Raw genomic sequence first — 26,637 nt, 5'->3', positions numbered from 1 at the left:
CATGATCCTCTGTATTTCTGCAGTGCCTTCACACTTTTTTAATGAAAGGTATTTGTCAAAAATCACCCTACACTGCCAATGCAGGGGACACGGGTTCAATCCCTGGTCTGGGAAGATCCCACACGCTGTGGAGCAACTAAGCCATGCACCACAATTACTGAGCCTGTGCTCTAGAGCCCACGAGCCACAACTAATGAGCCTGCACGCTGCAACTACTGAGCCCACGTGCCACAACTGCTGATGCCCGCACACTCTAGGGCCCCTGTGCTGCAACTACTGAGCCCGCATGCTGCAACTACTGAAGTCCGCGTGCCTAGAGCCCGTGCTCCACAAGAGAAGCCACTGCAATGACAAGCCCACGTGCCGCAACAAAGAGTAGCCCCCCCTCACAGCAACTAGAGAAAGCCCACGCACGGCAACGAAGACCCAAAATGCAGCCAAAAATATATAATAAAAGAAACTTTATAAAAAAAAAATCATCCTACAGAGCCCTTACAGACTATGAAAAAAACAAAAGAATATTAAATCTAGGTTAAATTTATGGTAAATGAAATTTTAAAGTGCTATATTGATTTTTGATAGTATTTTAGGACTCATAATGAATGCATATGTTTATTTAGGCTGATTTAATAGGACTTAGAATTTATCATGACTATTTTAGGTAACCATGAAGGTTTATAGTAAATGTACTTTTAAGATAGTGTTGACTATAACAAGATTTGAATTTATGTCAGTGTCTTAAACAACACTTTAATACCAAATTATAATATTCTTTTATTTGGAAAATATGTTCTCCTTTAAAATATAATTTGTAAATATATTATCACATAAATTATATAAATGAACTCCCCACATAGCTCTAATCCCACAAAAAAAGACAGCTGGTTTAGAAATCTCTCCTCTATAAACATCACACTCTTGGTGAAATTGAGTCTGTTCCTGGAAAAACATTAAAATATGTGCTAAAATTAGAAAATGCAGAAGACTGTCTAACCTTCAATATCAGAAAAGTGCTGCTTGAAATAAGGTGAAAAAAGAGATAAATTATGTATTTATATTTAAGATAGGCTTTTTAAAAAATAGTATCATAATAATTTAGTAGAATTCTGTAATGACACCAACAATTTGAATAAAAACAACATTCATCTATCAATACACGCAGGATTTCCTTAAGAAGGAACCATTGCTTGTAAGGCACATTTTTCCTTTTCTCTATATATCTACATGTGAGCAAATACATATCCTTACTTAAAAGTTCTGATGTGTGCATTTGAAATAAATATAAAAAGAAGGAACAGTGTTAGAAAAACATTCTTTTGGCGTTCTGTTACCCTGAAATCCCCTCTCATACTCTTCACACAGCTCCGAGACTGCACTTGGACACAACAGGACATTGTTTTGCAAAATGGATTGTTATTCACTTACTGTCTCCTAGATTGCCACAGCTGAGCTTTTCCATTTCCAATTTAAAATACTGCTCTGATCAGTCCTTAGACAGGCTGTGACCACTCATGTTGCAATACAAAATTGTCTTTTCTAATTGATCTGGTGATTGAGGTGGTATGATGAGGAATACTGATTAAACAAACTGCTTCTACTTCAATGACATATTTGTCATTGTCCCTTTTATTTTGAGGGTTGAGTTTATATCTGGTTTGTACTGTTTTTTTTAAAGGCAGTTTGGATTTTGAAAGTTCAATAAAAATGAATAACCCAAAACATACTTCTGTCACCATGAAATTTCTTGCATGTCTTTACTGCAACAAAAATATCCTTCTTCTTCACTGGATTTCCCTAAAAAAAGAAAAAAAAGAAAAATATATGCATACATGTGCACATCCACATTAGCTCTCACATGCTCTCAAGTTCAAATTCACCAATGTCAGGGACATCAGACTTGTCTCCAGGATTAAGTTTTAGGGGAAAAAAGGAACTGTAGCTCCGCTGACCACAAAGCCTTTGCTCAGGCAGACCGGCACCAGGATCCCGGCTCTGCATTTCCACTGTGTCACCTGGACGAGTGTCCTCAGCTCTCTCAACTTCGTCTGCTCATTTAGGAAATTGGGATGATGACCACCCGTGCGGCTGCTTTTATTACTACTATTTATTAAGCGCATCACAGGTACCCAGTAAACGTGGGCTACCTTCCCTTGCCTTTTTCCAGCTGGTGAAGATTTTGACAAAGGGAGAGAGAAGTAGGGGGATGTTTTAGTGTAAAATAAGAGATGACTCCCTTCTGGGGGCCCAGCCTTACTTTGATGTTAAAGTATTTTTATGGCCTTTTATCGTCTACCCAAATCTAGGCAACAGCGATATTGTCCTCTGCCAAAGGCAGGATAACTTCAAACACTCTGGAGGAGCCTGGAGCCCTGCCCTGGTTCCAACCCAAGCCGATCACTCAGATGAAGGGGCTCACGGAGGGGCTTGTGGACAATCCACACCCAGGCCGTGGGCGCTTCACGGAGGGAGCTGGGTGGGGCGGTGTGTTCTGGCCCCTTTATCACCATCTTAAGCCTGTAGTGATACTCAATCCTAATTCTGCATCATTTGGGGCTGGTTTATAGCGACATGTAACTGCAGTTTTGTCATGTCACTCAAGGCACTAGGAGGTCAACCCCTCCAGATTGTCCAGGAGAACATTAAAGAACAAGCAAGCATAGTGTCTAAAAAGACCTTTCCCCCTCAGGAACTGTGCCAACAGTACAGGTTCTCTCCCACTGTTGCAGTGTGTGTGTGTCTGTGTGTACATATATTCCTCTTTGAAAATGCAACGCACAGACTTCTCTATCAATGACTTGAAAATAACAGACAACAGCTGAGGTAGTGAATACATTTTTCATTATGAGGAAGGATTGTTAACCACCCAGCTGAGTCCCGGGGTCTTCAGGCCCATCCTGGGGACTGGTCCAAGGATCTCCCCTAACAAGTAGGTTCATTCTAAAAGTTCTGGACAGTCTCAGGTGAGATCAAAGCGAGGTCACTGGCTGAGAAAGTAAAGGGGGTGGGCTCGAGGAGAAGGCTTAGGAATAACGGGAAATGTCTGAGATTGCCTTTCTAGGAAATAGAATAGGAATTCCAACAGCTACATGCTACATCTTCAACAAAAGAAATGACTCTGGGCTACACCTCCGCAGCTCTCAGTGCCACTCTGCTCTCTTCTCTTGTGCACAACAGGGTAACTACAGTGCTTACCTTATGGGGCCAATATCCCTAGAAACATGATATATAGTTCTCACCTGGCACATGGCAGACGTTGGGGTTTTTTAGGATGGAAAGTGCTAGGACAACACTGTGCACGGCATGTATGTTTTCCTTTGACGTGCGAGGAAGCTGTCCTTCTATTACTTACACAAAGCGGTAGAAAAGAATGAAATGTGGTGGCACAGGAAGAGTCCACACCGTCTGTACAAAACTCAGGCACAGGAGTGAGGGGCGGTCCATCACCTCTGTCCCAGATGTAGAGAGCGATCTGTCACACAGGAAACTGGCATGAATGAAAGCTCTTAACCAGCACCACAGGTCCACAAAGGTATGAAACATCTCAAGGGCATGCAGACCTTACCTTCTCTAGAGAATATTAAATTGAACCACATCAATATGTCATCATTCAACAGGATTTTTTGGGGTTTTTTTACTTACAAAAATAGTAATTCCATGTGGAGCAATCTAATCTTTTATTAACTGTAAACAATTAATTAAGAATCAGTATTCTGACCTCCAAAAAATTCCAAATTGTCATAAGCAATTTTAGGGAAGCTATTTTAGGGATTCTAAAACATCACAGAGAAAGATAAAAGGAAATATCATGACTCTGGTTTCCTGCAGGATGGTAATTACATACCCTGAAAAACCGACTGGCTGAAAATACCTAAAAATATTGGGATAAAATATTTTTAAAACTATTTTAAATGTATTGCTAACTTGGCACAAAAATGTGGAGCTTATGAGGACAAAAATGGAAAGTGAGAACCTGGGGAAAAAGGCCACTGAGGGTAGTTTTCCCCAGTAGGTATCAGCTGGGCTCTGAGGATGCCAAGGTTCTGATGCATGTTAAGAAAATAAAGCCCGTGACCCGCCCAAGGTGGGGCGTGTCTAACAGCAAAGCCCCACAACTGGCACTAGATGGAGGGAAAAATCATCTCCAGATATCCTGAGACTCTGTAACCAAAAGCCAGGGCTCCCTCATTTGTCACCTACGTGTTCCAGAAACACCTCAGAGTAATTTAAAGTGGCCCTAAGTCAGCCTGAGCCTCTAGCAGCAGGCAAAAAGTAATGCAAATCCTTCCTGAGGAGCCCACAACCTTAATATAGGACTCGGGGGACTGCCACAGTTCCCAAGGAGCAAAAGTATGCAGAAAAATCACAAAAAGTAGTACAAAGAGATGAGATGATGGGCAAGAGCCAGCAGACACAGCTTGCTCAGGCCCAAAAGACTTCAGGGATTGCAATGATCAAGCACAGAATAGAAAATTACTGTTTCATATATTTTTATAAAGAAAAGAAAAACTTTAAAACATGAGCAAAATTTCTGAAAGATTGTACAAGAGAGCAAATTTGAAAAAGAAGTATCTAGAACTTGTAGATGTGAAAAATATAATGCTTAAAATGAACATTTTAATGGTGAGGATAAACAGCATATTAGACACAGCTGAATAAAAACTAGGGAACTAAAAGATGATGTCCTCCAAGTTATTTGAAATGTAGCCCAGCAAGAAACAGAGATGGGGACTGTAAAAGAGAAGTTCAGACCTCTAGCATATATCTAAAGTTCCAGAAAGAGATAACAGAGGGGATGAGAAAATAGCTGAAAAGACAATGGCTGAGAATTTTTTTTAAATGTAATTAAAAAAAAATAGGATTGCTTAACAATCCTATTATAGAAAGGCCCAATGAATGCTAAGCAGGATTAGAAAAAAAGAGTCTGCACCTAGACATATATACACCATAGTGAACTGCAGAACACCAAAGACAAAGAACAATCTTAAAAGCAGCCAGAGAAACGGCAGATTACTGACAAAGGAACCATGCAAGAGTGGTGGTTGACTTCCTAACACAACAGCAGTAACAGAAGCCAGAGCACAGGGGAACAACAGTATTGTGATGAGAGAAAATGTCTCACAACCTAGAATTGTACACACAACGCAACTATGTCTCAAGAACAAAGTTGAAATAAATTATTTTTAAAGAAAAAAAAAACAGAATTTGAATAGTGAGCACAGACATGGCAAATACAGGGTTAAGCTAATAGTGAGCACAGACACGGCAAATACAGGGTTAAGCTAATACAAATGATTTAACTGTATAAGGTAAGGACAGTATCTGAGTTGTGGGGTTGAAAAAAAAGACAGAACAAAAATACTGGACAAAAGAGCATAAAAACTGGGAGAGGGATAATCAGAGTTATGCTCAGGCCCTTAGATTTTTAGGCTGTTGATTAATTGGCCATTTACATGTTAAAGTACAGTAAGTTGCCTGCAATACGAACAAGTTCCATTCCAAGAGCGAGTTCCTAAGTCCAATTTGTTCGTAAGTCCAACAAAGTTAGCCTAGGTACCCAACTAACACAATAGGCTATATAGTACTGTACTGTAACAGGTTTATAATACGCTCGCGTCTTTGAAAGTTCACAACTTGAAGGTTCGTATGTAGGGGCTTACTGTATTTAAAATAACCATTAAGAAACAGACATTGAGAATGAACTTCAAAAATAACAGAGGAGGGGAAAAAAATGGAATAAAAATTTTAAAAATCTAAAAGAAAGCAAGGAAATTTTCAAAAGAAAAAAATGGGAGACAAAGGATAAAATAAAGTGTTAGTAATCATGGAAAATGTAAATGTAAATTTGCTATATGGTTTGAAGATAAAGATTGTCAAACTGGGAGAAAAAAACAAACATGTCCTCTTTAAGAGAGACGCATCAAAAGAGGACACAAAAGAATTGAAAGAAAAAAATGAAAAACAATGATGAAGCCAACACCAAAAGAAAGCTAGTATAGAAGTGTTCCTATCAACAAAATAAATGCTTAGGCAAAGAGCATTACTAGAGATAAAGATAAATTTACCGAGAGGAGGTAACAATTCTAAACTTGTATGCATCTAATTAACATAGCCTCAGAGTATAAATAGCAAGAGTTGGCAGTTCCACAAAGAGACACTGTCACCACTATCATGGAAGATTTTCACATTCCTCCCTTAGTAAATGACAGATCAAGCAGACAAAACCAAAGTAGGAGAAGGGAGAGAGGGAGGAAATAAATATGTGAAAAGCACAATAGATTAACTGATTGATCTATGTCTTCTTTAATAGACATAAAGAGAATATTATACCCCCCCAAATTAGAGCACATACATCCTTTTCTCCATTTATGAAAAGTGAACATGAACTAGGCCATAAAGCAAGCCTAAAAATATTTCAAATGACTGTTATATAGACCAATCACACTAAGTTAGAAATCAATAACAAAACACAATAACAACACACAAATATACTGAGTCACAATGAAAAATGTATTTTTTAAAGTCGGTCACAGTCAAAAAACAGTTTAAAAGCTTCTGCCCTAGAGAAACTCTTGTAGATGATCATCATGACACAGGTCAAAAATATTCATAGAAGTGGTGACTGCAATAGCAAAAACCAGTAGCAACCCAGAGGCCCACTACCAGCAGACTGGGCAAATACCCTGTGGTATGGTCCTGAGAGAGACAGTTATACAAAGTGACAATAGTTCATTAAAGCCACACGTATCAACACGGATGACTTTCAAATTAGAACATTATTCAGGGTACAGTTCTGTTTATATAAAGGCCAGAAGGATGCAAAACTACATATTATTCAGAGATACATTCATATGTTATAAAATATGAAGAAAAGGGGGAGAGGGGGAGAATTCAAGAAAGTCGTTGACTCTCTTTAGAACAAAGGGGGACCCCCCTGGGGAGATACTTACAGGTAGCCTCCAAGCAACTGATCAAGTTCAATCTCTTAAGCACAGATATTCTGACTGATCTTTATACCTTTCACGTATGTTGGAGGGTTTTTTTGTATGTTATTCAATGTTTCATAGACTCCCAAATCTGCGTATCTATACCTGAGCTGACTTTTCATTAAAAATATCTAGACAGACCCTGGCTTTCAACTAGTCATTCTTTCCCTTCTGTGGAAAAGAATGAGTTTTGACATGAATATTTCTCCTCAAATAACCTATTTCATCATTTAAAAATACTCCCCAAATTAAAATCTTGTGAGTGCCCTTTTCGCTCCTGGCAGGCTGCCAGCACTGCTGGACTGAGTTACGATTGGCCCCAATGTCCTAAAATACAGATTCCTACAGAGGGAAAGGCAGTTCTGTTTCAGGCAGTCAGATGTACCCATGAATGAAATGCACAAAGAGACCTTCTTGATGATGATTCAGGAGAGATCAATGGATTAAGGACGGGACGCCTGCCACCTGCCTCCAGGACGACTGGTCACAGATATCCACACTAAATGCCAGGGTGCTGGGGGACCAGCTGGCCCAATCCTGGTCCACAGGGTCCAGCACAGAGTCGTGTCGAAGGCATATGTGCAACCAAAGCACAAAATAAGACCAGAGGTATTTTACTGACATTTTTGCATGTTTTTAAAAATCCATCTCTGGACCCGTCCACCTAGCTTAAAAACAAAGGATGAAGAATCACAGACACAACTGTTTTCTCCACTGTTCCTTCTCCACCTACGTGACCAAAATGGGCTTAAAGAGGAAGGCCCTCACAGACTGTAGCATGTGCAGTTTCCTTGTTGGGAGAATATGGATGTGAGTGGCGGAGGGGATGCACCTTTCAGGAAACACGAGACACCTTTTGTATCAAAAAACACGAATTCTTGATTACAAAGACTTTTAACCAAACAAATCATGACCTACCTCATGTTTTAAATCTATTGTAAAGTCGGATTTCAGGGACTCGCTCTTTAATCTCTTGGTAAGCCTAGAAAATAGAGACAACTGGAGTTTTTTGAAAAAAACAAAAAAAGCATCAAACAAGAATAACACATTCTTGAGACTTTCTAATGTTTGAAAACAAATAAAAATATAAATTTTAAGATAAAAATAAGAGTTTAATTTCCTTGAGGCAAAGGACTATGAAAACACAATTATTTGTGGACCAGGACACAAATGCAAGGCTTGTTGCAAATGTAGTGTTCTTTATTCAACATCTGGAAAATAACATAAAACACAATACGATACAATAAATGTCTTTTAAAAAGCCACGGAGTGTGCTGACTCCCGATAATCCTTGACCAAATAATGACAGAGAAAGAAAAAGAAAAGAAAAAAGCTTGCCTGATAGAGAAACAGAAGTTGCTACTTTTCAGTCTCCTACTTTTAATGACCCTATGAATTACAGTTTGTGGAGTTTCCTGGGGGAGAGAGCATGTGGTTTCGGGAAAGAATAACAGTTTCAAGTCATTTTCTTGCTTCAGAAAAGCCATAACGGCTCTTTTCAACACAGAAGAAAGGCCCAGACCCCTGGGCCCGGGCTCCTGAGCGCGCACCGGCCGCCCCCGAAGCACGCTCCTGGCCACACAGATGCCCAGCTCGCCCCGACCCAACCTCTACCTGACAGCCTTTTCTCCGAGACCGAATTCAAGGGTGTCCAGACTTGCCCACGAGAATAAATGGAAACTTCCTTTGCCCCCAGAGTGGGAAGCACAGCCCCGTTCATCACACACGGCGAGCCCCCTGCGCACTCCTCCTGCTCTGAACCCCCAGAACAGCGCCCACCACCCGGGCCCAAACGAGCACTCGGTGAGCGGTCTGCAGGGATGGGGGCGAATCGCAATACATTCCTCCATTCCAGGCTGAGTGAGGTAGAACGACGTGCTTATTACCAAGACCACTGAACCGCCACAGGGTTTACGTTTATTACAGGGCTACAGACGGGACCCTCATTTCAATTACGAACCTCCTAATAAATATTTTAACTACAAAGAAATAATAGTAATTTTAAAAGGAAAACTAGTAATCAGTTTCAAAAGTCCTTGCTGAGTTTTTAGCCTGGTTGAGCCACAGACATTTCTTTAAAAATTCATCTCTAATCGGAGGAAAGATAAAGCAGGACACAGGTTATAATTTACGTGTAGTCATGAAGCACCGGCCCCACGGTTGATACGAATGTGGCTTGACGGCACACAGCTCTGAAAGAACCCCCATGGAACCTGTGCCGCATTCCCACTTAGTACCTGCCCACCGGCCCATGAGCAGGGGTGGGTGAGGATACTGCATAAAGAGACGGCATTCTCAGAACATTCCTGACATATATTAAGAGAAAAACCTGCCCTGGCATGGAATCTTGTCCACCTTGAACTCTGCTCGGTTGGAGCCAGTTTTCATGAATAAACTCTTTGAAGGTAACTGGGGGATTTGGACTCATGCCAAGTGCCTTCAAAATCTGAGCTGACCACATTCAGACACCAAAGACAAAAAAAAAAGAAAAAAGAGAAGTCATACCTGGGCTTATCGCCACAGACAAGGAACACAGAATTGTGGTCAGGATCCAATGGCATGTGACATCCACTGTCAGATGGCCACACCGCCCCTTCTTAGCAGACAATAAACACCTCTGAACTGTCACCCTAAACATGCTCTCTACTCTTCCTGACTTTTTAAGTTTCTTTCTCATTCAATTCCTGTACATTTTTCTCTGAGGGAAACCAGAGAAAAATGTGACAGCCACTGATAGAATCTCTTTAAGAGGAAAGAATCTCTTTAAGATGAACACTGACTGATTGGAAACAAATCAGTATGTACACTGACATCTGTAAGTGGCTACGTTTAGCAGCCTGTGGAATCTGCCAGAACCAGTGATGGTTACTTACGAACTTCGCATGGATGAGTCAGCTTCATGGGACACCCGGGGCCTAACCCAGTCACCTTGCAAACAAGTCCCAGTTCTAAAAGTGTGCAGGGGGGCATTCACCCTACTTAAAAGGCCAGTTCTAGTGGTGGGAACTAGGTTTCATTTTTCTATACACCAAGCAAGGGCCATACCCAAGGGCTTTTCAAATGCTAATTTCAGGAACCAAGAATGCCAAAAAAAACAAGGCCAGAAATCCCAACTACTTTGCGAAAATATTTCTTCACTAAATATTCAGTTCCTGGCAAATAAGAATTTGACATTCAGCTTTCCTATTTTTAGAAGGCACTAAGTCATGTCCCAATAACAGTTCTAATGACACAACCAGCTAGACTGGAAACTTGCAACAAATATAGGGCTCCTTCAACTTCATACCAGGAAAACTTCCTACCTGACTTTTCTAGTCCCACTTGTGAGACAGTCAACAGAGCAAGATATTGCAGGAAATCTAGATAAGGTTTTCTGATGGAAAAACAACAGGGGAAAGCAGTAACAGTGTCCTGTAGTAACACCTATTCGAAGAAATCATCTTACTGAAAAATCAATGAGCGTTTCTCCAAAGATGCAGTTTTTTTTGTTTTTTTTTTTTTTTTTTTTACTCATGCTATTGTTAGGAGATCACATAGCTGGAGCACTGGGAAATGCTGGGCAGTGTTTATTCAACACTCACTGATGCAGGGTTGCTAGCCCCAAAAATATTTTCGGTGAGAAAGTCTAAGAAACTGAGTGTCATAAAGTGTCTTTAAGTAACCAGTTTTTCTGGTGACTTGAGCAGAAGAAATACTTGAGTATTTACTTGAATAACTATAAATCGTTGCCCTACCTACCAAGTGAGCCATAAAGTCAAGGAAAGGAGACACAGGGAATCAACACTCCCGTAGTGGGCACTGTTGGTTACCCACATGATACAGAGCCTCTCCTTCCTTCCTCTAAGAGAATTCTGATTTTGATTAATTATTCAGGCCAATAAAGGGGCTCCAGGGTCAGAATTAGTTTGATCCCAGCCGATGCACTGAAGTTCGCTGGCAGCTGTTAATGGTGCAGAGGCTGGTATAGGCCTGAAGTTGTCCCAGTTGACTTTAATTGGACAGGATCCACCTAGAGACTGGGGATAAGCACTTTCATTCCATGGTTAGAGGCTCTCTCCTGCTGTACATAAATAAGAAGTTCATAGGAGTAGGGGCAAGATGGCGGAAGAGTAAGACGCGGAGATCACCTTCCTTCCCACAGATACAGTAGAAATACATCTACACGTGGAACTGCTCCTACAGAACACCCACTGAACGCTGGCAGAAGACGTCAGACCTCCCAAAAGGCAAGAAAATCCCCATGTACTTGGGTAGGGTAAAAGAAAAAAGAAATAACAGAGACAAAAGAATAGGGACGGGACCTGCGCCAGTGGGAGGGAGCCGTGAAGGAGGAAAGGTTTCCAGGCACTAGGAAGCCCCTTTGCGGGCAGAGACTGCGGGTGGCAGAGGGGGGAAGCTTCGGAGCCGCGGAGGAGAGCGCAGCCACAGGGGTGCGGAGGGCAAAGCGGAGAGACTCCCACACAGAGGCTCGGCGCAAACCAGCACTCACCAGCCAGAGAGGCTTGTCTGCTCACTCGCCGGGGCGGGCGGGGGCTGGGAGCTGAGGCTCGGGCTTTGGTGCTAGCCGGGAGGGAGTCCGGGAAAAAGTCTGCAGCTGCCGAAGAGGCAAGAGACTTTTTCTTGCCTCTTTGTTTCGCGGCGTGCAAGGAGAGGGGATTCAGAGCGCTGCCTAAACGAAATCCAGAGACGGGTGCGAGCCGCGCGGCTATCAGCACGGATCCCACAGCAACAGGGGCGCAGAGGGAAAAACGGAGAGATTCCCGCACAGAGGCTCAGCGCCGAGCAGCGCTCACCAGCCCGAGAGGCTTGTCTGCTCACCCGCTGGGGCAGGCGGGGCTGGGAGCTGAGGCGCGGGCTTCGGTCAGATCGCAGGGAGAGGACTGGGGTTGGCGGCATGAACACAGCCTGAAGGGGTTGGCGTGCCATGGCGAGCCGGGAGGGAGCCGGAGAGGAGGTCTGCAGCCGCCGAAGAGGCAAGAGACTTTTTCTTGCCTCTTTGTGTCGCGGCGCGCAAGGAGAGGGGATTCAGAGCGCCACCTAGATGAACTCCAGAGGCAGGCGCGAGCCGCGGCTAACAGCGCAGACCCCAGAAACGGGCGCGAGCCGCGGCCATCAGCGCGGACCCCAGAGACTGGTAGGAAATGCTAAGGCTGCTGCTGCCGCCACCAAGAAGCCTGTGTGCGAGCACAGGTCACTCTCCACACTGCCCCTCCCGGGAGCCGGTGCAGCTCTCCACTGCCAGGCTCCCGTGATCCGGGGACAACTTCCCCGGGAGAACACACGGCACGCCTCAGGCTGCTGCAACGTCACGACGCCTCTGACGCCGCAGGCTCACCCCGCCTCCTCCGTACCGCTCCCTCCCCCGGCCTGAGTGAGCCAGAGCCCCCGAAGCAGCTGCTCCTTTAACCCCGTTCTGTCTGGGTGGGGAACGGACGCCCTCAGGCGACGTACATGCAGAGGCGGGTCCAAATCCAAAGCTGAACGCTGGGAGCTGTACGAACAAAGAAGAGAAAGGGAAATCTCCCCCAGCAGCCTCAGAAGCAGCGGATTAAAGCTCCACAAACAACTTGATGTGCCTGCATCTGTTGAATACCTGAATAGACAACGAATCATCCCAAATTCAAAAGGTGGACTTTAGGAGCAGGATATATTAATTTCCCCTTTTCCTTTTTTTATGAGTGTATATGTGTATGCTTCTGGGTGAGATTTTGTCTGTATAGCTTTGCTTTCACCATCAGTCCTAGGGTTAGGTCCGTCCATTTTTTTTTTTTTTTTTTTTTACTTAAAAAAATTTTTTTTCCTAATATATGCTTTCTTAATAATTTTTTCCGTATTTTCTATTTTTAGAAATTAAAAAATTTTTTAATAAGTTTTTTCATATTTTTTATTTTAAAAAATTAAAATTTTTTTTTCTTAATAACTTTTTTCTTAAAAATTTTTTTCTTATTTTTTACTATAAAAAATTAATAAATCTATTTTTAAAAATTAAAAAAAAATTTTTTCTGAATACATTTATTCTTAATAATTTTTTTTCTTATTTTTTATTATAATAGCTTTATTTTATTTTATTTTATCCTTTTATCTTTCTATTTTTTTCTCCCTTATATTCTGAGCTGTGTGGATGAAAGGCTCTTGGTGCTCCAGCCAGGCATCAGGGCTGTGCCTCTGAGGTGGGAGAGCCAACTTCAGGACACTGGTCCACAAGAGACCTACCAGCTCCACGTAATACCAAATGGCAAAAATCTCTCAGGGATCTCCATCTCAACATCAAGACCCAGCTTCACTCAACGACCAGCAAGCTACAGGGCTGGACACCCTATGCCAAACAACTAGCAAGACAGGAACACAGCCCCATCCATTAGCAGGGAGGCTGCCTAAAATCATAAGGCCACAGACACCCCAAAACACACCACCAGACGTGGACGTGCCCACCAGAAAGACAAGATTCAACCTCATCCACCAGAACACAGGCAATAGTCCCCTCCACCAGGAAGCCTACACAACCCACTGAACCAACCTTACCCACTGGGGACAGATACCAAAAACAACGGGAACTACGAACCTGCACCCTGTGAAAAGGAGACCCCAAACACAGTAAGATAAGCAAAATGAGACAACAGAAAAACACACAGCAGATGAAGGAGCAGGGTCAAAACACACCAGACCTAACAAATGAAGAGGAAATAGGTAGTCTACCTGAAAAAGAATTCAGAATAATGATAGTAAGGATGATCCAAAATCTGGGAAATAGAATAGACAAAATGCAAGAAACATTTAACAAGGACGTAGAAGAACTAAAGAGGAACCAAGCAACGATGAAAAACACAATAAATGAAATTAAAAATACTCTAGATGGGATCAATAGCAGAATAACTGAGGCAGAAGAACGGATAAGTGACCTGGAAGATAAAATGGTGGAAATAACTACTGCAGAGCAGGATAAAGAAAAAAGAATGAAAAGAACTGAGGACAGTCTCAGAGACCTCTGGGACAACATTAAAAGCACCAACATTCGAATTATAGGGGTCCCAGAAGAAGAAGAGAAAAAGAAAGAGACAGAAAATATTTGAAGAGATTATAGTTGAAAACTTCCCTAATATGGGAAAGGAAATAGTTAATCAAGTTCTGGAAGCACAGAGAGTCCCATACAGGATAAATCCAAGGAGAAACACGCCAAGACACATATTAATCAAACTGTCAAAAATTAAATATAAAGAAAACATATTAAAAGCAGCAAGGGAAAAACAACAAATAACACACAAGGGAATCCCCATAAGGTTAACAGCTGATCTTTCAGCAGAAACTCTGCAAGCCAGAAGGGAGTGGCAGGATATAATTAAAGTGATGAAGGAGAAAAACCTACAACCAAGATTACTCTACCCAGCAAGGATCTCATTCAGATGTGATGGAGAAATTAAAACCTTTACAGACAAGCAAAAGCTGAGAGAGTTCAGCACCACCAAACCAGCTTTACAACAAATGCTAAAGGAACTTCTCTAGGCAAGAAACACAAGAGAAGGAAAACACCTACAATAACAAACCCAAAACATATAAGAAAATGGGAACAGGAACATACATATCGATAATTACCTTGATTGTAAATGGATTAAATGCTCCCACCAAAAGACACAGACTGGCTGAATGGATACAAAAACAAGACCCATATATATGCTGTCTACAAGAGACCCACTTCAGACCTAGAGACACATACAGACTGAAAGTGAGGGGATGGAAAAAGATATTTCATGCAAATGGAAATCAAAAGAAAGCTGGAGTAGCAATTCTCATATCAGACAAAATAGACTTTAAAATAAAGACTATTACAATAGACAAAGAAGGACACTATATAATGATCAAAGGATCGATCCAAGAGGAAGGTATAACAATTGTAAATATTTATGCACCCAACATAGGAGCACCTCAATACATAAGGCAAATACTAACAGCCATAAAAGGGGAAATCAACAGCAACACAATCATAGTAGCGGACTTTAACACCCCACTTTCACCAATGGACAGATCATCCAAAATGAAAATAAATAAGGAAACACAAGCTTTAAATGATACATTAAACAAGATGGACTTAATTGATATTTATAGGACATTCCACCCAAAAACAACAGAATACACATTTTTCTCAAGTGCGCATGGAACATTCTCCAGGATAGATCATATCTTGGGTCACAAATGAAGCCTTGGTAAATTTAACAAAATTGAAATCGTATCAAGTATCTTTTCTGACCACAACGCTATGAGACTAGATATCAATTACAGGAAAAGATCTATAAAAACTACAAACACATGGAGGCTACACAATACACTACTTAATAACGAAGTGATCACTGAAGAAATCAAAGGGGAAATCAAAAAATACCTAGAAACAAATGACAATGGAGATACGACGACCCAAAACCTATGGGACGCAGCAAAAGCAGTGCTAAGAGGGAAGTTTATAGCAATACAAGCCTACCTCAAGAAACAGGAAACATCTCGAATAAACAACCTAACCTTGCACCTAAAGCAATTAGAGAAAGAAGAACAAAAAAACCCCAAAGCTAGCAGAAGGAAAGAAATCATAAAGATCAGGTCAGAAATAAATGAAAAAGAAATGAAGGAAGCAATAGCAAAAATCAATAAAACTAAAAGCTGGTTCTTTGAGAAGATAAACAAAATTGATAAACCATTAGCCAGACTCATCAAGAGAAAAAGGGAGAAGACTCAAATCAATAGAATTAGAAATGAAAAAGGAGAAGTAACCACTGACACTGCAGAAATACAAAAGATCATGAGAGATTACTACAAGCAACTCTACGCCAATAAAATGGACAACCTGGAAGAAATGGACAGATTCTTAGAAATGCACAAACTGCCGAGACTGAACCAGGAAGAAATAGAAAATATGAACAGACCAATCACAAGCACTGAAATTGAAACTGTGATTAAAAACCTTCCAACAAACAAAAGCCCAGGACCAGATGGCTTCACAGGTGAATTCTATCAAATATTTAGAGAATAGCTAACACCTATCCTTCTCAAACTCTTCCAAAATATAGCAGAGGGAGGAACACTCCCAAACTCATTCTACGAGGCCACCATCACCCTGATACCAAAACCAGACAAAGATGTCACAAAGAAAGAAAACTACAGGCCAATATCACTGATGAACATAGATGCAAAAATCCTCAACAAAATACTCGCAAACAGAATCCAACAGCACATTAAAAGGATCATACACCATGATCAAGTGGGGTTTATCCCAGGAATGCAAGGATTCTTCAATATACGTAAATCAATCAATGTGATACACCATATTAACAAATTGAAGGAGAAAAACCATATGATCATCTCAATAGATGCAGAGAAAGCTTTCGACAAAATTCAACACCCATTTATGATAAAAGCCCTGCAGAAAGTAGGCATAGAGGGAACTTTCCTCAACATAATAAAGGCCATATATGACAAACCCACAGCCAACATTGTCCTCAATGGTGAAAAACTGAAACCATTTCCACTAAGATCAGGAACAAGACAAGGTTGCCCACTCTCACCACTATTATTCAACATAGTTTTGGAAGTGTTAGCCACAGCAATCAGAGAAGACAAAGAAATAAAAGGAATCCAAATCGGAAAAGAAGAAGTAAAATTGTCACTGTTTGCAGATGACATGATACTATACATAGAGAATCCTAAAGATGCTACCAGAAAACTCCTAGAGCTAATCAATGAATTTGGTAAAGTAGCAGGATACAAAATTAATGCACAGAAATCTCTTGCATTTCTATACACTAATGACGAAAAATCTGAAAGTGAAATTAAGAAAACACTCCCGTTTACCATTGCAACAAAAAGAATAAAATATCTAGGAATAAATCTACCTAAGGAGACAAAAGACCTGTATGCAGAAAATTATAAGACACTGATGAAAGAAATTAAAGATGATACAAATAGATGGAAAGATATACCATGTTCCTGGACTGGAAGAATCAACATTGTGAAAATGACTCTACTACCCAAAGCAATCTACAGATTCAATGCAATCCCTATCAAACTACCACTGGCATTTTTCACAGAACTAGAACAAAAAATTTCACAATTTGTATGGAAACACAAAAGACCCCGAATAGCCAAAGCAATCTTGAGAACGAAAAATGGAGCTGGGGGAATCAGGCTCCCTGACTTCAGACTGTATTACAAAGCTACAGTAATCAAGACAGTTTGGTACTGGCACAAAAACAGAAATATTAATCAATGGAACAGGATAGAAAGCCCAGAGATAAACCCACGCACATATGGTCACCTTATCTTTGATAAAGGAGGCAAGCATATACAGTGGAGAAAAGACAGCCTCTTCAATAAGTGGTGCTGGGAAAATTGGACAGGTACATGTAAAAGTATGAAATTAGAACACTCCCTGACACCATGCACAAAAATAAACTCAGAATGGATTAAAGACCTAAGTGTAAGGCCAGACACTATCAAACTCTTAGAGGAAAACATAGGCAGAACACTCTATGACATACATCACAGCAAGATTCTTTTTGACCCAGCTCCCAGAGAAATGGAAATAAGAACACAAATAAACAAATGGGACCTAATGAAACTTAAAAGCTTTTGCACAGCAAAGGAAACCATAAACAAGACCAAAAGACAACCATCAGAATGGGAGAAAATATTTGCAAATGAAGCAACTGACAAAGGATTAATCTCCAAGATTTACAAGCAGCTCATGCAGCTCAATAACAAAAAAACGAACAACCCAATCCAAAAATGGGCAGAAGACCTAAATAGACATTTCTCCAAAGAAGATATACAGATGGCCTACAGACACATGAAAGAATGCTCAACATCATTAATCATTAGAGAAATGCAAATCAAAACTACAATGAGATATCATCTCACACCGGTCAGAATGGCCATCATCAAAAAATCTAGAAACAATAAATGCTGGAGAGGGTGTGGAGGAAAGGGAACTCTCTTGTACTGTTGGTGGGAATGTAAATTGATACAGCCACTATGGAGAACAGTATGGAGGTTCCTTAAAAAACTACAAATAGAACTACCATACGATCCAGCAATCCCACTACTGGGCATATACCCTGAGAAAACCATAGGTCAAAAAGAGTCATGTACCAAAATGTTCATTGCAGCTCTATTTACAATAGCCAGGACATGGAAGCAACCTAAGTGTCCATCGACAGATGAATGGATAAAGAAGATGTGGCACATATATACAATGGAATATTACTCAGCCATAAAAAGAAATGAAATGGAGGTATTTGTAATGAGGTAGATGGAGTTAGAGTCTGTCATACAGAGTGAAGTAAGTCAGAAAGAGAAAAACAAATACCATATGCTAACACATATATACGGAATCTAAGGGAAAAAAAAGCCATGAAGAACCTAGTGGCAAGACGGGAATAAAGACACAGACCTACTAGAGAATGGACTTGAGGATATGGGGAGGGGGTGGGGTGAGATGTGACAGGGTGAGAGAGTGTCATGGACATATATACACTACCAAATGTAAAATAGACAGCTAGTGGGAAGCAGCCGCATAGCACAGGGAGATCAGCTCGGTGCTTTGTGACCACCTAGAGGGGTGGGATGGGGAGGGTGGGAGGGAGGGAGATGCAAGAGGGAAGAGATATGGGAACATATTGTATATGTATAACTGATTCACTTTGTTATAAAGCAGAAGCTAACACACCATTGTAAGGCAATTATACTTCAATAAAGATGTTTAAAAAAAAAAAAAAAAAGAAGTTCATAGCCCTTACTGCCTTGAAAGCACAAAGCAAACCAGATTTAGGATGAAATGATGCTGTGCACTAAGCCGGAGAGACAGGGAGATCCAGCCTCTCCTCAGTAACATCGTCGAACTCCTGCACCAACCAACCACCCACCTCCGCTTCCAATTCCAGCAACAATATTCCCTTCACCCACTCTGCATACTTTTCTGCTACTTGCATCTACATTGGGAAGGAGCGCGTTACACTGTAAGGAACTTTCAAATGTCAAGGGAGCAGTCCAGAAGTTTCAGCAACCACAAATGACAAAGTATCTACTACCTTCTATTACTACAATGGGCTAAAAGGCTTTTCAGGACTCCAAGCCCTAGAAACAGGACACTTACTGTAAGAAATAACAGAAACATTTTCATCTTTGCAGATATAAAAACCACAACTGCACTATCAACTTTCCATTCCCTAAAGAACAAAAACTCACAATTAATCGGAACTACTTAGGTTAAGAGGACTGTCAACAGCCATGCTTCTCCTGAATTACGACTTATCTTCCCCTTTCTCATCGAAAACAGCATTACTGTGATTATCACACCAAGAGCTAGGTATGCCTCGTGCCCAGCCCGTGTTTCAACGCGTCTACACATCCACGCACATAACCAGTCATCACCCTAAGCCCAGGTGTGCTGCTGATTCACTTCCTTACTGACAATCAGAGCCACGCCTGGAGCTCACAACAGCGGTCACACCTCTGGCTGCAGAGTCCTGAGCACTCGTGGGCCCTCCCTCAGCCTCACGGTTGATCACTCGCCTCATTTTGCAGGTGAGTAAGAGGAAGGACAGAGCGGCTGAGCATGAGTCTGAGGGGCTGAGTGAGTGATGGAGCCTGTGTCCAGCTCCCGCCGCGGGTCTCCCTGCACGACCACTCGCTGCCTCCGCTGAAAAGGCCACTCAGATCCATCAGCCGCAAGACTCGGCGAAATAAAAGTGGATTCATACACAAAACGAAACGAAAAGAAAGTCTAATAAATGCTTACTTGTTTACCAGTGGAATACTAAGGGCCCAGCCAGCAGCAAAGTCTGGATATTTAAAAACTGTAGGATTTTCGGAAAAGGCATAATGGTGAATTATTGTGGATTCTTCATCATGTAATGCTTTTCCTAGAAACCATTCCTGTTAAATAAAGATATAAAATTTTTTGAAAAAGCCATTTCATGCACGACCAAAAACAAATTGATATCATGAGTTTTAGTTAAATATCCTGGGTGATAGAGAATAAGCACAGATTATATATTTCTAAAGAATTTTAACAAAAATATAATTATTACTCATATGATAATGAATATAGCATAATCTTGGTCTATAAAGAAAGTAATTTAAGATCAGATCATCAGGATGAACAAAATGTTAGGTTAGTCACCATTATACTATAAACACATAAAAGTGGTATTTTATAGAATATTCCATATCAAAATACTATTAATGTGAAGAAAACAGTGTTCCTTTATGTCCCACTGAGGTTTGCAAAGAAGAATTTGAAAAATTCCTTCCAGAATCAGTGCCTGTTTTGTTCATGTATTCATTCATTCAATTAACATTTATTATCATTTGTTATCAATTAACATTTATCCCACGCCAGGTGGGAACAGAACTTACACAATAGTGGGGAGACAGAAAAGGGTGAAAAGGGTCTAGAAGTAAGGGCAGTCTGTAGATAGACCTACCCAGACAAGGTCTACAACCCAGAAGAATATTAAATGCACAAGACCAGACCAATAACAGAGAAAAATGAGAAATAGAGATTCACAGATAAACCAGGTTTTGCAGTTTAAAAAATATATAATTAATATGTTTAAGAAAATAGATGAAAAGATGATCATTTTTACCAAAGAACTAGAATCTATAAACAAGAGTCAAATGGAAATTCTAAAACTGAATAATGCAATAACTCAAGTAAGGAATTCCAGAGAATATTAGACAAAACAGAAGAGAGAATAGTGACCTGGAAGGTAAGTCAGTAAAAAATATCCACATTTATGCACAAAAAAGAAAACAGAGGAACATACAAAAAAGAGCTTAAGTGCAACATGGGACACAGTGAAAGGTCTAAAATACATGATGCTCAAACTAAGCGAAGTAAGTCAGAAATAGAAAGACAAATACCATATGATATCACCTGTATGTGGAATCTAAAGTATGGCACAAATGAACCTATCTACGAAACAGAAACAGACTCACAGACATAGAGAACAGACGTGTGGTTGCCAAGGCGGAGGAGGGGAGGGAGAGGGATGGACTGGGAATTTGGGGTTGGTAGATGCAAACTATTACATTTAGAATGGATAAACAACAAGGTCTTACTGTAGAGCACAGGAACTATATCCAATCTCCTGGCATACCATAATGGAAAAGAATACTTAAAAAAAGAATGTATGTATGTGTAAAACTGAGTCACTTTGCTGTACAGCAGAGATTGGTACAACATTGTAAATCAACTATACTTCAATAAAAAAATAAATAAAATACATGATGTTCAAAACCCAGAACAGGAAGAGACAATGGAACTCAATCAATATTTGAAGAAACACAAGGCTTAGAATCTTCTTAAAAACTGACAGAAGTCATCAAGCCATAGATTCAAGAAGCTCTATAAACTCTAATCAAGAGACATACAAAGAAAACCACGTAGGCAAATGCTGGTTGAAAATCTTGAAAGTAATTTTGGGGGAGAGGTGTACACATTTCTTTCAAAGGAGCAAAAATAAGACATACAGTTAACTTTTCAACAAAAACAAGAGAAGTGAAAGAACGGAGCATCTTTACAGTGATAGAAAATTACTGCTGACCTGGAGTGCGACACCTCATGAAACTGTCTTAGGTGCAGTGGGAAACCACAGGAAGTTTTTGAGCAGGTGAGCAAGAAGATCTGAATTACAGAGATACTGGATTATTGGGATGGCAAGAATGGAAACCAGGAGAGCAGCTAGGATGCTTAAATCATGGTCAAGGAAAGAGATGACGGTAGCCTGGACCAGAGTAATAGTATTCAACACAGCGAGAAGATAGATGAGAGGTGTATCCTGGAGGGAGACGCCACTGAATGTGCCAGCATGAGATTGAGGGGGAAGAGGAATCAATCACCAGCCCCAGGTTTTTTCATATGAGCAACTAAATAGACAGTGATGCCATTTCTGAGATGCAGGAGACTGAAGATGGAAGAGGTTAAAAAGGGGCATGAAGAGTTCAGTTCTGAACAAGTTGAGTTTGAGGCTCCTAGTAGACAAGTAGGCGGCTGGACATCGGAGTAGGGAGCACGTAACTCCCTCCCTCGGTTCCTTCACGCTTGGCTCAAATGTGACCTGATCTGTGAGATTTTTCCTGAACACCCTCTACAGAAAAGTAAGCCCATCCCAATCTATCCTTCATCCCTCTTATTTTGCTTTGTTTTTCCCCATAACACTTATTACCATCTGACACATTGTTTCACGTTTGCCTGTCTCCCCTGCCAAAGACTATCCTCTCCTTGTGACCAGGGATGTTGTCCATCTTGCTCACTGCTGTATCCCAGGATACCTAAATGTCCCAGGTGCCCCTAGTTTTGTGTTAAATGACGCAGCAAGCCCGGGAGAGCTTTCAAAGGCAACTATGAAAGAAATGTCAGCAGATAATTTAACTCAAGTACCCTAAGTTCTAAAAGTTTTGTATATTTTCTCTCTTACCCAACCATCACCCCCTCACTCCCTATCCCTTATCAGAAAATAAAAGTAGGAGGGATACAGTGCTGTCTCCTCAGGGCCCTCTTCTGCTCATGGTTGTGTTCCAAATACCTCCCAGAGTCTTAGTTTGGGCCAATTCAGCAACAAGTCATAAATGAACATACGTGAAAGCCAGTAACACAACTGTGTGTCTAGGTTCATAGTTCCACCCGAGGATTTCTTCCTGACACCTTATGGATATATTAAGTCACCACTGAGCAAGAGAAGTAATTATAAGGCAAATAGCCTTGGCTTGAGATAGAATATTCACGATCTTTTTAAAAAATCAAACAACTAAACATTAACCAATATGAAAATCATCACATTTAACACACCATGTAAATATAGCTTGTTTAAAGAAAGTAAACACTTCAGTATATTTTAGCACCTTTCTCAATAATCTTTCACTATTATAAACTCCTGTTCCAGACATAAATTTATGCAGAACATGTTTTTATGTTTCAACAACTAATAGCAGTTCAGCTATTATCTAGTATATAAGATTGTTTTTCAATATTTTTTGGGGGGTTATACTGTAAACTACTCTAAGGGAGAAATTAATATAGATTCTGTGAAGAGACACTCCCCCATCTTTCTTAATAATTTTCTTAATGCCTTCTTAATAAAGACAATTACAATCAAGACAGACTGTAAAAGAATAACTCAACGTTCTATTAGTATGTTAGAATTACTCTTTGCTAGCACTCCTGTTATCACCTCTATTAAAAATTAAAAATTAAAGACATTTCAGCAAATACACACATATTAAAAGCATACTGTGGGGAAAAAACAGAAAGACTTCAATAAGATACAGAAAGACTTCAATAAGATACAGAAATTTATAGAAATCACCTAGAAAGGCAATTTAACACAGATTAACTACTTTAATAAAGATTAAAGTTTTTTATTTAAAATATTGTATAACAGCATAAATTTGCATTAGTAAGAATGACAAAATGATATTGAAAGGAAAAAATGTCCGAATCCAACAAAATAACTGATACTCTAACACATAATTATGAGTTTAATGTCATTTATCTCTGTCAATATCAAAGCCAGGTTTGTCTTATATACTTTTTTCCTAAAATTTCATATGGTAGGGGGAAGAAAACACACTGGTTTGAGCTAACTGCAACATTATGTAATTTTTATTCCCTAATGCTAGTTTCAAAAGAAACAAAGCATCCTAGATGTTTTTTTCACGTGGTATTGCTCACAAAAGAAGAAGAAAGCATCTCATTTTACCTCTGGCTCTGTACTTGCTTTTCATGAACTTGCTTTGAACTTATTTATCATTCCAATTTTCATTAAAAAGTACAGTGAGTCACCATCTTCTGTACAGAATTAGAGCTATGGATAATGGAAAAAATAATCTCCAGGTGAAACGAACACTAGGAGGAGACGAAAACTCCTACATCCTAAAAAAGATCTGGGAGTTTTTCTCAAGTCAAAGGCAAACGTAAAAGCCTAACAAATGTTTTACATAAAATACGGCACCGAGTACACAGCTGCTGCTCAATATCATCTGAAAAGACTAGATGAGACACGTTCATAATTCTTTTCTCCTTTGAAGGAATTATTCTTTTAACCTAACAACCTTCTCATTCAATTATATCTGTACTTTCCCAGAAATCAAATGCATGAAGAGAAATCAGAATGGGTCCTTCCAGCATTTAAAAAAACATCAAGACCAGTGGTTTTATTATAGTGACAAACTTTCCAGCATTTGAGAACTCAACCTAATGATCGCTGTTGCCGAACTCTGTGTGTCCACATCAACAAGCCAAGCGGGCACCCAGAAGCCACGGCTCCTTTTCCACATCCTCCTTAAATCTGACTCACTTCTGGAGTGGGCGTCAGAACAGGGGTGGGCCAGGTGTCCAGTGGTCCCAGAAAGGACCCAGTTCTGCTTATTCCACGTTTAAAGAATTCCGTAAGTTGATCAGGGCGCAGCCTGGGCTGCTCCAAGAGAACTGAACAGCCTGATTTCCTCTCCACGTAACTCCAGGGCTGCCTCTAAACCCTAAACCTCCAGAGACACTGAACGTAGCCCAGCAGGACAGCGGACGTTACAGAGTTATTCAGTCACATGCAAATATTTACTGACCGCCTACTAAGTGTTAAACACTGCTCAGTGCTCAGACGGAACTTAGAGGTAAACAAGATCCAGCTGCAACATCATATCTGCACAAGATAAAAATGTTAAAATATGAAAGTAGCGGTGAACTTCTCACCCAAGATGCACACTGTCTCACCTCCAGACCTTCTCAAATATTGTTCCCTCCGCTTAGAGCACTCTCTCCTATTAACTCCTACTCATCCCACGGGCTCAGATTAGATGTCACTTCCTGTCATGACCTTCCCAGATTCGGTCTGATACCCTGCTGTGTGCTTCTAACAGCGCCTGATGTTTCCCTTAAACGTCTCCCTTTTAATGGTAATTGCTTCTTTTTTTTTCTTTTTTTTTTAACATCTTTATTGGAGTATAATTGCTTTACAATGGTGTGTTAGTTTCTGCTTTATAACAAAGTGAATCAGTTATACATACACATATGTTCCCAAATCTCTTCCCTCTTGCATCTCCCTCCCTCCCACCCTCCCTATCCCACCCCTCTAGGTGGTCACAAAGCACTGAGCTGATCTCCCTGTGCTATGCGGCTGCTTCCCGATAGCTATCTATTTTATGTTTGGTAGTGTATATATATGTCCATGCCACTCTCTCACTTTGTCACAGCTTACCCTTCCCCCTCCCCATATCCTCAAGTCCATTCTCTAGTAGGTCTGTGTCTTTATTCCCGTCTTACCCCTAGGTTCTTCATGACCTTTTTTTTTTTCCCTTAGATTCCATATATATGTGTTAGCATATGGTATTTGTTTTTCTCTTTCTGACTTACTTCACTCTGTATGACAGACTCTAGGTCCATCCACCTCACTACAAATATCTCAATTTCGTTTCTTTTTATGCCTGAGTAATATTCCATTGTATATATGTGCCACATCTTCTTTATCCATTCATCCAATGATGGACACTTAGGTTGCTTCCATGTCCTGGCTATTCTAAATAGAGCTGCAATGAACATTTTGGTACATGACTCTTTTTGAATTATGGTTTTCTCAGGGTATATGCCCAGTAGTGAGATTGCTGGGTCGTATGGTAGTTCTATTTGTAGTTTTTTAAGGAACCTCCATACTGTTCTCCATAGTGGCTGTATCAATTTACATTCCCCCCAACAGTGCAAAAGGGTTCCCTTTTCTCCAACCCTCTCCAGCATTTATTGTTTGTAGATTTTTTGATGATGGCCATTCTGACCGGTGTGAGATGATATCTCATTGTAGTTTTGATTTGCATTTCTCTAATGATTAATGATGTTGAGCATTCTTTCATGTGTCTGTTGGCAATCTGTATATCTTCTTGGCAGAAATGTCTATTTAGGTCTTCTGCCCATTTTTGGATTGGGTTGTTTGTTTTTTTGTTATTGAGCTGCATGAGCTGCTTGTAAATTTTGGAGATTAATCCTTTGTCAGTTGCTTCATTTGCAAATATTTTCTCCCATTCTGAGGGTTGTCTTTTGGTCTTGTTTATGGTTTCCTTTGCTGTGCAAAAGCTTTTAAGTTTCATTAGGTCCCATTTGTTTATTTTTGTTTTTATTTCCATTTCTCTAGCAGGTGGGTCAAAAAGGATCTTGCTGTGATTTACGTCATAGAGTGTTCTGCCTATGTTTTCCTCTAAGAGTTTGATAGTGTCTGGCCTTACATTTAGGTCTTTAATCCATTTTGAGTTTATTTTTGTGTATGGTGTTAGGGAGTGTTCTAATTTCATACTTTTACATGTACCTGTCCAGTTTTCCCAGCACCACTTATTGAAGAGGCTGTCTTTTCTCCACTGTATATTCTTGCCTCCTTTATCAAAGATAAGGTGGCCATAGGTGTGTGCGTTTATCTCTGGGCCTTCTATCCTGTTCCATTGATCTATATTTCTGTTTTTGTGCCAGTACCATACTGTCTTGATTACTGTAGCTTTGTAGTATAGTCTGAAGTCAGGAAGCCTGATTCCTCCAGCTCCATTTTTCGTTCTCAAGATTGCTTTGGCTATTTGGGGTCTTTTGTGTTTCCATACAAATTGTGAAATTTTTTGTTCTAGTTCTGTGAAAAATGCC

At 40.4% G+C, this 26,637-nt stretch overlaps 1 protein-coding gene across 1 annotated transcript in view; it reads right to left on the bottom strand.

Annotated features, from left to right (window-relative positions):
• Nucleotides 1–26,637, bottom strand: part of B3GLCT (beta 3-glucosyltransferase) — a 115,594-nt gene that overhangs the window by 37,833 nt on the left and 51,124 nt on the right. The window contains exons 7-10 of the mRNA XM_082366312.1: nt 19,762–19,898; nt 7,902–7,965; nt 3,350–3,469; nt 1,725–1,794 (exon numbers count right to left, since the gene is read on the bottom strand). Of these exons, the coding sequence (XP_082222438.1) occupies nt 1,725–1,794; nt 3,350–3,469; nt 7,902–7,965; nt 19,762–19,898 (391 nt within the window). The remainder of the gene's footprint in view (nt 1–1,724; nt 1,795–3,349; nt 3,470–7,901; nt 7,966–19,761; nt 19,899–26,637) is intronic.

This window comes from Balaenoptera borealis, assembly GCF_965194805.1.
Source record: "Balaenoptera borealis genome assembly, chromosome: 18".
Taxonomy (NCBI): Eukaryota; Metazoa; Chordata; class Mammalia; order Artiodactyla; family Balaenopteridae; genus Balaenoptera; species Balaenoptera borealis.
Note: the sequence above shows the minus strand (reverse complement) of the source record. Positions and strands in the feature narration are given on the sequence as shown.